This window comes from Paramormyrops kingsleyae, chromosome 3 (genome assembly GCF_048594095.1).
Source record: "Paramormyrops kingsleyae isolate MSU_618 chromosome 3, PKINGS_0.4, whole genome shotgun sequence".
NCBI classification, from domain to species: Eukaryota; Metazoa; Chordata; class Actinopteri; order Osteoglossiformes; family Mormyridae; genus Paramormyrops; species Paramormyrops kingsleyae.
This window is the reverse complement of record NC_132799.1, coordinates 42686572-42700129: the sequence shown is the minus strand read 5'-3', so window position 1 is coordinate 42700129 and position 13558 is coordinate 42686572. Positions and strand designations below refer to the sequence as shown.

General features: G+C 42.2%; 1 protein-coding gene across 1 annotated transcript; it reads right to left on the bottom strand.

The window, feature by feature from the left end:
- Positions 1–7147: 7147 nt before the first annotated feature.
- Positions 7148–11376, bottom strand: LOC111839790 (thromboxane-A synthase-like). The gene is made up of 5 exons (XM_072710361.1): positions 11288–11376; positions 10741–10877; positions 9747–9758; positions 7785–7915; positions 7148–7492 (listed from the first exon to the last, which is right to left on the bottom strand). Exons 1-5 carry the CDS (start codon positions 11374–11376, stop codon positions 7148–7150), a joined length of 714 nt encoding a protein of 237 aa, XP_072566462.1.
- Between the last annotated feature and the right edge of the window lie 2182 nt (positions 11377–13558).

Genomic DNA, 13558 nt, shown 5'->3' with positions numbered 1-13558 from the left:
CTAAATTGTCCATAAACATGTAGGAAAGAGGGGTTTAGGTTTATGGGGCACTGGAGGACCTTCTGGAACAGGTGGGACCTATTCAAGCCGGATGGGTTGCATCTGAACCGGAGGGGAACCAGTGTACTGGGAAGGCGTATTTGTAGAGTAATTGAGGAATGTTTAAACTAGGGACTGGGGGGGCAGGGAGGTTAGTTAAGTATGTAACTGGGGGGAAACGGAAAGCCCCAAAAAATCATATTATAAGTAGGCACTGTAATAGGCCTACCCTTTGTTGTCTGTATTTAAACGGCAGGAGTATTAGGAATAAAATTCATGATTTAGAGGCTCTTATCTCATCGGACTCTTATGATATTATAGCAATAACTGAAACGTGGTTGAGTGATAAGAATGGACAAGAATATAATATGGATGGTTACACATTGTTCCGTAAAGACCGTATAGGTAAGAAGGGAGGTGGTGTTGCAGTATATGTAAAGGAAAACTTGCAGGCAAGGGAGCTTACTGATATAAGTAAAAGTACGGAAGCTATATGGGTAAAATTAGATGCTACAAACTCAAATAGCCTAATTGTCGGTGTTTGTTACAGAGCACCCAATGTAGCTGCTGAGGAAAGCAGATTGTTATACAGTGATATTAGGATTATGAGCAATAAAAATGATGTGGTAGTTATGGGTGATTTTAATCTACCGGGGATGCAGTGGGACATTGTTGCTGGCTCTTCTGAAAATGAACTTGAGATGGTGGAATTAGTACAGGATTGTTTTTTTACTCAGTTTGTTAACACCCCTACCAGGGGAGATGCCATTCTTGATCTTGTTTTGTCTAATAAACAGGACAGGATTGGTAAATTAGACGTTTTAGAACCACTTGACAGTAGCGATCATAACATGGTTAAATTTGAGGTTAAGATAAGTGCCCGAAGAGCAAAGTCCAAATCAAAAATATATAATGTTAGGAAGGCTAACTTCAATTGTATGAGATTAAAACTAGAAACTGTGAACTGGATGGAGTTAAATAACAAAACTGTTGAAGAGGCATGGGAATTTTTTAAAAGCACATTATTGCAAGTGCAAGAGGACTTCATACCTGTTTCCAGCAAGAATAAATCTAGGAAATTGCAACCTAGGTGGTTTAATAGGGAAATAAAGTATAAAGTAAGGAGGAAAAGGGCTTTGTTCCAGAGATGGAAAATAACTGATGATGACATAATAAAGCAAGAGTATCTAAATCTACAGGCTGAATTAAAAAATGACATTAGACGAGCTAAAAGGAATGTCGAAAGGAAGATCACATTGGAGGCTAAGGATGACGTTAAAAGTTTCTTCCAGTATTTTAACTCTAAAAGAGCTCTAAAAGCTGAAATTACTAATCTGCAGGATAGTAAGGGTCTAAAAATTGAAAACGACATTGACATAGTAAATAAGTTCAATGATAGTTTTGCACGGGTATTCACTGTTGAGGACACTAGTAACTTACCAGTTCTTATTACTAATCCAACATCGTCTATAACTAATATATATATAACTGAAGCTGATGTTTTGCAAAGCCTAGCTAAGCTCAAAATAAATAAATCACAGGGCCCTGATGGCATCTTACCTATAGTGTTAAAAGAGATGAGGGATATTATTTGCCGACCCTTAACATTACTGTTTCAAAAATCCTTATCTGAAGGTGTGGTACCTTCTTATTGGAAGCATGCCAACATAACGCCCATTTTCAAAAAAGGGGATAGAAGTAATTTGTCAAACTATAGGCCAATCAGTCTAACTTGTATAACTGGTAAATGTAAGGTACTCCATGTAGGGAGCAGAAATATAAAGTACAGGTATTTTATGGGACCTACTGAAATAAAGGTAGCTGATTATGAGAAAGACCTTGGTGTGTATGTTGATGCTTCCATGTCTCATTCTCGCCAGTGCGGGGAAGCAATAAAAAAGGCCAATAGGATGTTGGGGTATATCTCCAGGTGTGTGGAGTTTAAGTCAAGGGAGGTAATGCTAAGATTATACAATTCCTTGGTGAGACCTCACCTAGAATATTGTGTACAGGTTTGGTCACCATATCTTAAAAAGGACATAGCGGCCTTAGAAAAGGTGCAGCGTAGGGCCACAAGAATGATTCCTGGTCTTAGAGGAATGTCATACGAGGAAAGGTTATTTGAGCTAAATCTGTTCAGCCTCAAGCAAAGGAGACTGAGGGGGGACATGATCCAGGTCTATAAGATTCTAACAGGTTTGGATGCTGTTCAACTGAATAGTTACTTCAGCATTAGTTCAAATACAAGAACTCGTGGCCATAGGTGGAAATTAGCGGGAGAACATTTCAAACTGGATTTAAGGAAGCACTTCTTTACACAGCGTGTAGTCAGAGTATGGAATAGTCTTCCTGATAACGTAGTGCAAGCTGAATCCTTGGGTTCCTGTAAATCAGAGCTAGATAAGATTTTAACAACTCTGAGCTATTAGTTAAGTTCTCCCCAAGCGAGCTCGATGGGCCGAATGGCCTCCTCTCGTTTGTATATTTCTTATGTTCTTATGTTCTTAAAGTTATGGAGGCTATAATCAAAGAGAAAATGGTAGATTACCTGGACTCAAATAACATTTTGAGGGATAGCCAGCATGGATTTAGGAGAGGTAGATCCTGTTTAACAAATCTGTTGGAGTTTTTTGAGGAAGCTACTCAGGAAGTTGATGATAAGAAGGCCTATGATCTCATCTACTTAGATTTCCAAAAGGCTTTTGATGTTGTTCGCCACAAGAGGCTCTCACTTAAACTCAAAGCGACAGGTATTTTAGGAACTGTAGCGACCTGGATTGATAACTGGTTAACGGATAGGAAGCAGCGAGTAGTTATAAGAGGCTCAATGTCACAGTGGGCCTGCGTTCATAGTGGGGTACCGCAGGGTTCAATTTTAGGACCACTTTTGTTCCTAATTTACATAAATGATATAGACACCAATATATACAGTAAACTGGTGAAATTTGCAGATGACACCAAGGTGGGTGGTGTAGCAGATACTGAACTAGCGGCTCAGCAGCTACAGCGGGATCTTAATTTAATTAGTGACTGGGCTGACACCTGGCAGATGAAATTTAACATAGACAAATGTAAGGTACTCCATGTAGGGAGCAGAAATATAAAGTACAGGTATTTTATGGGACCTACTGAAATAAAGGTAGCTGATTATGAGAAAGACCTTGGTGTGTATGTTGATGCTTCCATGTCTCATTCTCGCCAGTAATAAAGGAAGCAATAAAAAAGGCCAATAGGATGTTGGGGTATATCTCCAGGTGTGTGGAGTTTAAGTCAAGGGAGGTAATGCTAAGATTATACAATTCCTTGGTGAGACCTCACCTAGAATATTGTGTACAGGTTTGGTCACCATATCTTAAAAAGGACATAGCAGCCTTAGAAAAGGTGCAGCGTAGGGCCACAAGAATGATTCCTGGTCTTAGAGGAATGTCATACGAGGAAAGGTTATTTGAGCTAAATCTGTTCAGCCTCTAGCAAAGGAGACTGAGGGGGGACATGATCCAGGTCTATAAGATTCTAACAGGTTTGGATGCTGTTCAACCGAATAGTTACTTCAGCATTAGTTCAAAAACAAGAACTCGTGGCCATAGGTGGAAATTAGCGGGAGAACATTTCAAACTGGATTTAAGGAAGCACTTCTTTGCACAGCGTGTAGTCAGAGTATGGAATAGTCTTCCTGATAACATAGTGCAAGCTGAATCCTTGGGTTCCTTTAAATCAGAGCTAGATAAGATTTTAACAACTCTGAGCTATTAGTTAAGTTCTCCCCAAGCGAGCTCGATGGGCCGAATGGCCTCCTCTCGTTTGTATAGTTCTTATGTTCTTATGTTCTTATGTGTGCCTTGCGATGAACTGGCAACCCACCTGGGATGCTCAATCCATCCTGGGAGAGGCTGCAGACTCACCAGCACCCTTAGTCGGTAGGCAGCCCTGAAAGATGGATTCATCGCTAAATTCTGTAATGACCTGTTGCTTTGCTTTACCTCTCAAAACATGTTTAACATTACAAAACTTCCAGCCCCAGTAGCTTGACTAAGAATGCTCAGGAAATGAAAAATGATTTCATTGTTTGACTAGATGCTTAAGTACTGATGGATTGACAACCATGTGACTGTAAACTCTTGGCATCTGCAAATTTCCATGTCTACATGTAGTGCAGATGGACCACACATGATTGGAAAATGGTCAGAAACTCTTATGTGCTTCTAGGGTAGGGTAGGACAGGTCAGGATAGGACAGGACAGGACAGGGTAGGTAGGATAGGGTAGGAAATGGGTACTTTATTATCCCCATAGGGAAACAATTTTTCAGACATCGCTGGCATACAAGGAAGGTAACACGCATAAGATATTTCGACCCTTAACATATTACACCTGCCATAACACAATATAATATTGATAGTATCTGATATAATATATAATATAATATTGTAGTATCTGAATCACTTGGTCTTATACATTTTTTTTTTACATGCCCTGAATCGCATGCACGATTTCCCAGGCACACACCTCTAAAGGTCCTGGGGAGTACACACTGTGTTGCTTGAGAAGGTACAAGAAAGACAAGTTTAGTCCACTTAGGAGTATACACTATGAAGTGTGCATCTGAGCTCAGAATAGAAATGTATTGTATAAGTACAGCTGCATAGCAGACATGGCAGACATTTCTAACAACCAAGCCTCAGGGATGATACAGCACGTCAGAACAGAGGTATCTACCTGAAACCAGGCTGGTTTAATGCAGTAGCCCAGCAGTGAACCAATCAGACGAACATCAAACAAATGAACGTCGGTGCACATCAGATCGTCCATCCGTCAGCACATATTTGGAATGGCCCCAAATGAAAGATACTGGTCAGTTGAGCAGAAATGGGAAGAGGGTCATCCATCAGTGACGGGGTTCTGCTAGACCACTTTTCCATTACCTGAAACTATAGCGTGTAGCAGATGGTGCTTAAAGGCCGCCGCTGTTATACTCAAACCCCCTGGACTAGCTACACTAACAAATGTACCTTTCAGAATGCATTCAGAATAGCATCCTTTATACAGCCCACAGATCTGCCACAAAGCAAATGACAAACTCCTCCCAGGATGGAGGAAAAACCTCCATAAACACCATTTCTCACATCTAAGCCAGCCCGGAAGGGTGCACTATATGTTTTAAGCTGTGCAGGTCTAGATGTGTCCTAGGTGTGTCATGAGGTGTATCATCTTTTAGATAAACCCCCTCGTTCTTCTGTTCATTTGGGTTTGTTGGTTTTACCTGCTTGGGGTTAACAAGGTTATTCTTATGTGCGATCTATCAAACCTTCATTAAGGCAAGTAATAAACTACATTACACTATACCACAACACACTAACATGATGCCAGACAACAGCAGAAGTGCACAAAGTCAGGATGTGTTCCTTTTATCTATCCATCCAACTTCAATACCTGCATATTCAGAACAGATTTCTGAGGAACATGGACCCTATCCCAGAATGCACAGAGCACAAGGCAGGCCAACACAGAGCAAATCACATACTATGACAAAAGCCAGAGACACCAATTCACCTAACAGTATGTCTTTGGACTTTAGGGAGAAACTTGTGCAAGAGGATGTGTAGAGATTATGCAAACTTGACACACAGAGCCAAGGGCAGGAATCAAACCCGCAATCCTGATGGTGTGAGGCCATAGTGCTGCACACCAAAAGACTGTTTCAGCTTATTTTTTTGTATACCATCAAAAACTTATTAGATCTCTTATATACTCACCTAAAGGATTATTAGGAACACCTGTTCAATTTCTCATTAATGCAATTATCTAATCAACCAATCACATGGCAGTTGCTTCAATGCATTTAGGGGTGTGGTCCTGGTCAAGACAATCTCCTGAACTCCAAACTGAATGTCAGAATGGGAAAGAAAGGTGATTTAAGCAATTTTGAGCGTGGCATGGTTGTTGGTGCCAGACGGGCCGGTCTGAGTATTTCACAATCTGCTCAGTTACTGGGATCTTCACGCACAACCATTTCTAGGGTTTACAAAGAATGGTGTGCAAAGGGAAAAACATCCAGTATGCGGCAGTCCTGTGGGCGAAAATGCCTTGTTGATGCTAGAGGTCAGAGGAGAATGGGCCGACTGATTCAAGCTGATAGAAGAGCAACTTTGACTGAAATAACCACTCGTTACAACCGAGGTATGCAGCAAAGCATTTGTGAAGCAACACACGCACAACCTTGAGGCGGATGGGCTACAACAGCAGAAGACCCCACCGGGTACCACTCATCTCCACTACAAATAGGAAAAAGAGGCTACAATTTGCACGAGCTCACCAAAATTGGACAGTTGAAGACTGGAAAAATGTTGCCTGGTCTGATGAGTCTCGATTTCTGTTGAGACATTCAAATGGTAGAGTCAGAATTTGGAGTAAACAGAATGAGAACATGGATCCATCATGCCTTGTTACCACTGTGCAGGCTGGTGGTGGTGGTGTAATGGTGTGGGGGATGTTTTCTTGGCACACTTTAGGCCCCTTAGTGCCAATTGGGCATCGTTTAAATGCCACGGCCTACCTGAGCATTGTTTCTGACCATGTCCTTCCCTTTATGACCACCATGTACCCATCCTCTGATGGCTACTTCCAGCAGGATAATGCACCATGCCACAAAGCTCGAATCATTTCAAATTGGTTTCTTGAACATGACAATGAGTTCACTGTACTAAAATGGCCCCCACAGTCACCAGATCTCAACCCAATAGAGCATCTTTGGGATGTGGTGGAATGGGAGCTTCGTGCCCTGGATGTGCATCCCACAAATCTCCATCAAGTGTAAGATGCTATCCTATCAATATGGGCCAACATTTCTAAAGAATGCTTTCAGGACCTTGTTGAATCAATGCCACGTAGAATTAAGGCAGTTCTGAAGGCGAAAGGGGGTCAAACACCGTATTAGTATGGTGTTCCTAATAAATAAATGCCTTTACTGATTACAGAGTAGTCACCATTGTCAGTGTCAGCAATGTTGGCTATTAGGTATTAGCATTTCTTTATCATTTAACAAACACAAACTGCTATATAACAGTGATCCTCTGGTGGGTTGTGTCATCACTGCAAAGTGTAGTGATGACTTAAGGGAAGAAGATAGCAATCACTGTCATGGAGAAAAAACCGTCCACCTCCTCCTGTACTCTCTGCTGGCACTCGGGGTGGATGGCCAGTAAGTAGCAGACAAAGGCCAGCGTGCTGCTGCTGGTCTCATATCCAGCCAGCAGGAAGATGAAGACCTGGCCCACAATCTCATCCTCCGTCATCACCCTCCTCTGCATTCGCCGTGGAGCCTCATCTGCTGCCTTCCCCCGGTCTGCGGCCTGGGTGCTGTCATCAGCATGGCTTACCAGGTCGAACTGATCCAGCAATACATACTCCCGTTCACTTCTTACTTCTAGCATCAGCTGGAGAAATTCACAACGACGCTGTGGAGATAGAGGTCAAGGGTCACTCCAGGTCCAGGAGCTCTGAATCACTGCTCTACCCAGGTGACCAGATTGCCTTTCTTACATTCATCCGATATCTTACATTCACACAGTATTTCAATATTTAACAAACAGTCTGAGGAAGCATGACTTGCCCCAAAATGAAAAATGCCCCCAAAAGGCTCATGGGAGTTATGTAATCACTTACAGTCTGCAAGCTCAAGGGGGGAAACTTCTCAACCAGCTGAATGTCATCTTCTAGGCATTCGAGAAACTCCCAATGACACTTTACCTGAGAGGCAGGCAGCTTGTCTCTCTGCTTGATCATCACTTTGATGCACCCGATGAAGAAACTGTTCATCTCGTACCTCGACTTGTTAGGCAAGAGCTGTGCTAGAGGAGCGATGAGGAATGGGAAAACGACTGCAGGCAGGAGGAAGAAGCAGGGCATCAGTGAAACAAATGACTGCGCAGCCTGCAGTGTGACTGGAGTAAGAGAACTCCAGGTGCACATGTCTGAGAGACACTGCACATTCTTGCTCGACAATGGGTAGCCTTCACTACCTTCCTGTATAATGGAGCCAAGCTCGCAGGAATATCAATTACACTCGTATACAGTGATTTTGGTGCCAACAATGTCTGAACGGTTTTATATTAAGTTTATGGTGCTGATTAAGAATATGACTTTGGTTTTGCCAGATTGGCTCTAGTTTCTGAGATATTTAATAGCTAATTAATTAATTAATGCAACATGTGTGAAAAACATTCAGAATTGCATGAATAATTTTATTTTAGTTACAACTAGTAAGTAAACAGTCTAACATCATAGAAAAAAGAAATTAAAAATATCAATCAATATAAGTGACAGGAAAAAGTTATGTTGATTAATACAATATTAGTTATTAATTGTTAGTAATGTCAGTGCTTCAAAAAAAAGTACCATGGCTGGTTGAAAAAGACAACTAATGTCTACGAAGCGTGATGCAACCTTTGTAAAAAAAAGTCATCAAACTGGCAACTGTCACGGTCGGAGAGGCAGACAGACCAGGATCCAGAAATGCGGGGATAAACGTGCTTTAATAGACGTCGCGGAGAACAAGTACAGGGAGCTGTCAGCTCTGCAATGGAAGGTGGGATGAGGTCCGCTCCCCGGGGAGCCCAGGAGGAGGCGACCGGACAGACGGTTCCAATGACGGCGAGCCGGGAGAGTGGTCGAGGTCAAGATGCTAGGGTCGAAATCCGAGGGGTCAGTCCGATACACGTACACGGGACGGGGGAACAGGAGGGCTGGTCAACTCGGGAAGCCGGGCTCAGCAAGACGGAAGGTTCAAGGACGGGAGCTGGGCTGAGGAGGTAAGGAACAGGAGTTAAGGGTCGCACACGAGGAGAACAGGTAGGTAGCGGGAGCAAAGGGAGACGGAAGACAGAGAAGTGCTTGGTATGGCCGATCATGAGCTCAATACTTCGCAAGTGACCAGCGATCGGTTTTGCCCTTAAGTATCGGGGTTAATTGGTCCTTGGGTGACTGCCCCCTGCTGGGTCCGCCCCCGTGGGCGTGACAGCAACAATGGGCTCTAAAGCCATTGACTCACATATCAGGGTAGAGAAGCACAAGCATTTTGTCGACAGTTGGATAACAACTGTCCCCATTCAGTTGTTTGCCAGTCCTGCAAGTACAACCCCTACAGAGAAGGCCTACACCCAAATTGGCAGTGTCTCCAGATCCCCCGACAAGCAATGCCTTCAGTACATTCTCCTCAACTGACACACTGAAAGCAGAAGTGCTATGGACTTTGCATCATTCCTATACATCCAATGATGACATTCACACTGTGGTGAGCAATTTGCTGGGACACAGTTAGTAATTGTAGGAAGTTGTGGCCTACATACCCTTCACAACTCATTCAAGACTGGTTTTGAAGTGTGGATGGTGGAGAAAATGCTCAAAGCACTACATTTTCTTTTCCACTCTGCGCCAGCCAGAAGAGAGGACTTCACAGCTGCAATATCATCCTCAAGATTCCCTATTCCTTTCTGTGGCCATCGGTGGCTCGAAAATTTGCCAGCTGTCAAACGAGCATTGGAAGTCTGGCCCTCTATTGTGAAATATGTGGACCTGGTGAAGTCAAAAAAGGTGAAAAACCCAGGGACATCTTCTTTTGACTGCATTTGTGAAGCCCAAATGGAGATTTGATCTGGGTAAATATTGACCACCACAGTAACAACAGCAATAAATGAACATGCAAACACGCACATATGAACTTTACTCTAATTTTATTTTCAGACTCTCCTTCGACGCTTCATCATTCATTTCATTACCTAAGATTCAATTCAATTCAATTCAATTTTATTTATATAGCGCATTATCACAACATTACATTGTCTCAATGCGCTTTACATTTCTGCCTCGTATGGACCCCCCATTGAGTAAGCCAAAGGCAACGGTGGCAAGGAAAAACTCCCTAAGAGGAAGAAACCTTGGGAGGGACCAGACCCAAAGGGGGAGCCCATCCTCCAGGGGCCGGCAGATGAGTCAAACAAACAAGATGATATGACTAAGCTAATACAGGGGTTGAAATATATGTCTCAATGCAGCGGCCGACCAGTGCAGGCACGGGGTGCTTGATGCACAATGGCAGGATTAATAGAGGCACAGCCGCAGGGAAGGATGGCGAGGCATCGTGTTGAGCCAAGGGCCAAAAGACACTGTTAAAGAGTCAAAAGACAGACCAAAAGCTATTGCATTTGTTATCACACACAAGTCGCATTGGGGGAATGCATTATTTTCATGGATGTCCATTATCTCAAAACCTAGAACCAATTCAGCAAAAGTAATGGGATTTTTGAATTCAGTACCCTCAAAATACCCTAAATCCATTCAAAAAACCTTGGAACTTGAAAACATTTTTTTTGTAAACCTGTGTTATTTAACCAATTAATAATAATAACCGATACTTTATTGATCCTCGTAGGGAAATTGTCTTTACGCCTCCCTCAACTTGCTATGTGTAGAGTAAGCTGTATGCAAAAGGCTGCCACCCGTAGCGGCACTCAGGGAGCTGGGGGTTAAGAGCCTTGCTCAAGAACCCGCAAACGTGCTGAGGGGGGGTTTGAACTGCCGACCTTGTGATTACAGACACACAGGCTTAGCCCACTGAGCCACACGCTGCTCCAATTTGTCAATTGATAAATTAGTGAATTTTTGCTTGGAATAGATCAGTGCTGCTTCCTGAATCTTACTGAAGAACATGGTGATGGGAAAAAGGTGAAGGAGAAGAACTTTTGGGCATGGTAAACGAAGGGATCCTTAGGGTTCTTCTGGGAGTCCACCTGGGTGCCAAAGCCCACGCTGGCGATCACATCCATAGTGAAGCAGCCAAAGCTCCTGAATCGTCCAGTAAAAGATCCAGAGAAGGATACACAGAAGGATAGGGTCCATTTAGCTCCATGAATCCTCTTAGTGTAAACCCAAACTGCTCACAGTTAGCTGAGTTGGTGTCTCTAAACAGCTGGTAGTGTGAGTGCATGTTTCTGTCCTGCAATATTTGATTCAGAGTATCTCACGCTTTGTGTAGGAAAGGCCCCAGAATTATTATGACTCTGCACTGGATAAGCAGTTTGGGTCAAGAATGGATGTATGGATGGATGCTTTTACCATAGCTTTGCAGCCAAAATGCTTTATAGCTGCAGACACAGCAATCAACAATCGAATATCAGCCATTACTTCAGACTATACATCCATACTGGCCCAGTCTGAGAGATATTCCAGATGGTGTGAAAACATGAGAGACTTACCTGTGTATATCAAAGCTCAGCCCTGAGTCAGCATGGGTCTTCCGGTTGGTCAATAGAGTTTCTGTGGCTTTGTTGATCAGAGGGACCATCTGAAATGACACAAGGACCACCTCAGCTTACCAGGTTCGTTCAATTCCAGCTCCCTCTAGAGATGAGACTGAAGACAGTTTGTGGCATGACAGCATGACATTGTCCAAAGCAGAGGACAACTCTTGTAATTTAGCATTGGGAAATCATATTAATGGTCCAACAATAGGACTAGGACTGTCACTATTAATTGAATTAATAACCAAGTAATCTACCAATCAATATGACGATTAATCTAGTAATCATTTGTATGTATATGTGTGGTATATTACACACACACACACATTTTATTTTATATTGCATTTGGTGTGAGGCAGGAACCAACCCAGGATGGTGCACTACACCATTGCAAGGTGCATGCACGCATGCTTGCACTCCAATTCACTTAAGCTACATGTTTTTGAACTATGGGAGGAAACAGGAGTAAAAGTAAGTTAATTGTCTCGCAGCAACACCACCAACCTGTTTGATTCTATTGTTCATTCAAATTTTCAATTTTTCAGTTTTATAAATACGCTAATATTTATTGCGTAAAATTTATTTATAAAATTTTAAATATCGCAATGTGATAATTTTTTTGTATTGTTCAGCCCTACTCATTACAAACAGTATGCTCACAAAAAAATAATATTACATGATTATTTTGTACCATATTAGATGGTACGACTAAGCAACAGGACTAGCCTGTTTTAGCATGATTATATAGAGATACAGGCATCATAGATTGTCATCATAGTTAATTAAGCTAAATAATTTAAAGCAAAGTCTTGACAAAGACAGGCCAAGCTACTCCAAGAGGCTGAAGGGCACTATGGTTAACCTCACATTATTGGGTGAGTCCCTTGAACCTGAAAGTCTTCTGCAATTTATCTGCATTTTGTTTCACTTTCAACATGAAATGCTTCCACAAAACTAAGGCATTTGCTCTTTATTTGGACCTTCACCCCATATGCTGTCTTCCTGCCACCAAATTACCAAGTCATCAAGAAGGTAAATGTTAATCAATGAGTAATCGAGTTTAATGAATTATAACTCTACAATAATCTATGGAAATATTCGTTAAGGATCGGTACAGAGATGCATCAGTACCAACTATAATTCAGAATTCCATCCATCCATCCATCCATCCATCCATTTTCTGAAACTGCTTGTCAGATTCAGAGTCACAGGGGCCCGGAGCCTATTAGAATTATAGCGGTGCTTGCGGTTCATGAACTTTGTGGTCTACGAACAGTTTGATTCCTGACCAAAAATTTTGTGAAAAAAATGCATTGGTTCGAGTACAAAATTTGGTTGACGAATAGACTCCTTGACCAGATTCCTTTTTATAGTAGTGTAGCACCGGCGGGGCGAATGTCCCAGCATGCCCTGCATGCAAGTGTAAATAAAAGGACCACAACAGGCACCCAACGAGCACCGAACCCAAAGACACAGACAGGAAATACAAGGTTGTAAGACGCCGAACTGCAAGATGCACGCACGGTGGAAGATTTACACAAGCTAAATACATGCGAGGATTGGACCGGGTACACACAAGACACAGGCAAACACACGCGCAACAATAGGGAAACGCAACCATTTACAGTAACAACGACAACAACAACAACAATACAAGGGTTAGGGACTGTTAATAAAGAGCGTGATTTCCCCAGCAAGCAAGTCTCCATGTCTCTCTCTGCTCCCGCGATGCCTGTCCGCCCGTTGCCACACTATATTGTGTTTTTCTTTAAAGTTTTTACTATAAAGACCAGAAAATTAATTAACAAAAATTATTATTGATAGGCTTGTGAACGAATTAATCGAATTTCAATGCTTTCTTATGGGAAAATTGCCTTGGTTCATGTACAAATTGGTTCATGACCATTTTCCTGAAATGGATTGTGTTTGTGAACCGCAGACAGTGGTGTCTGCGGTTCACAAACACAATCCATTTCAGGAAAATGGTACATAAATAATTGAAATTCCAATTCGCCAACTGAGGTTTACCAATATTCAATATATAATGACATGACTTCATCTTGCGAGGACATATTTTTGAGTAGATGGCTTAATTATGAACATTCTCTCTCAGTGTATAAACATTAAAGTCAGTTATCAGCAGATGGTTACCCAAGCACTAGAATGATTACCATCCTATGGCTACAGGAAATGCACATCCAAGGGAATCTAGAAAACAAGATGTCA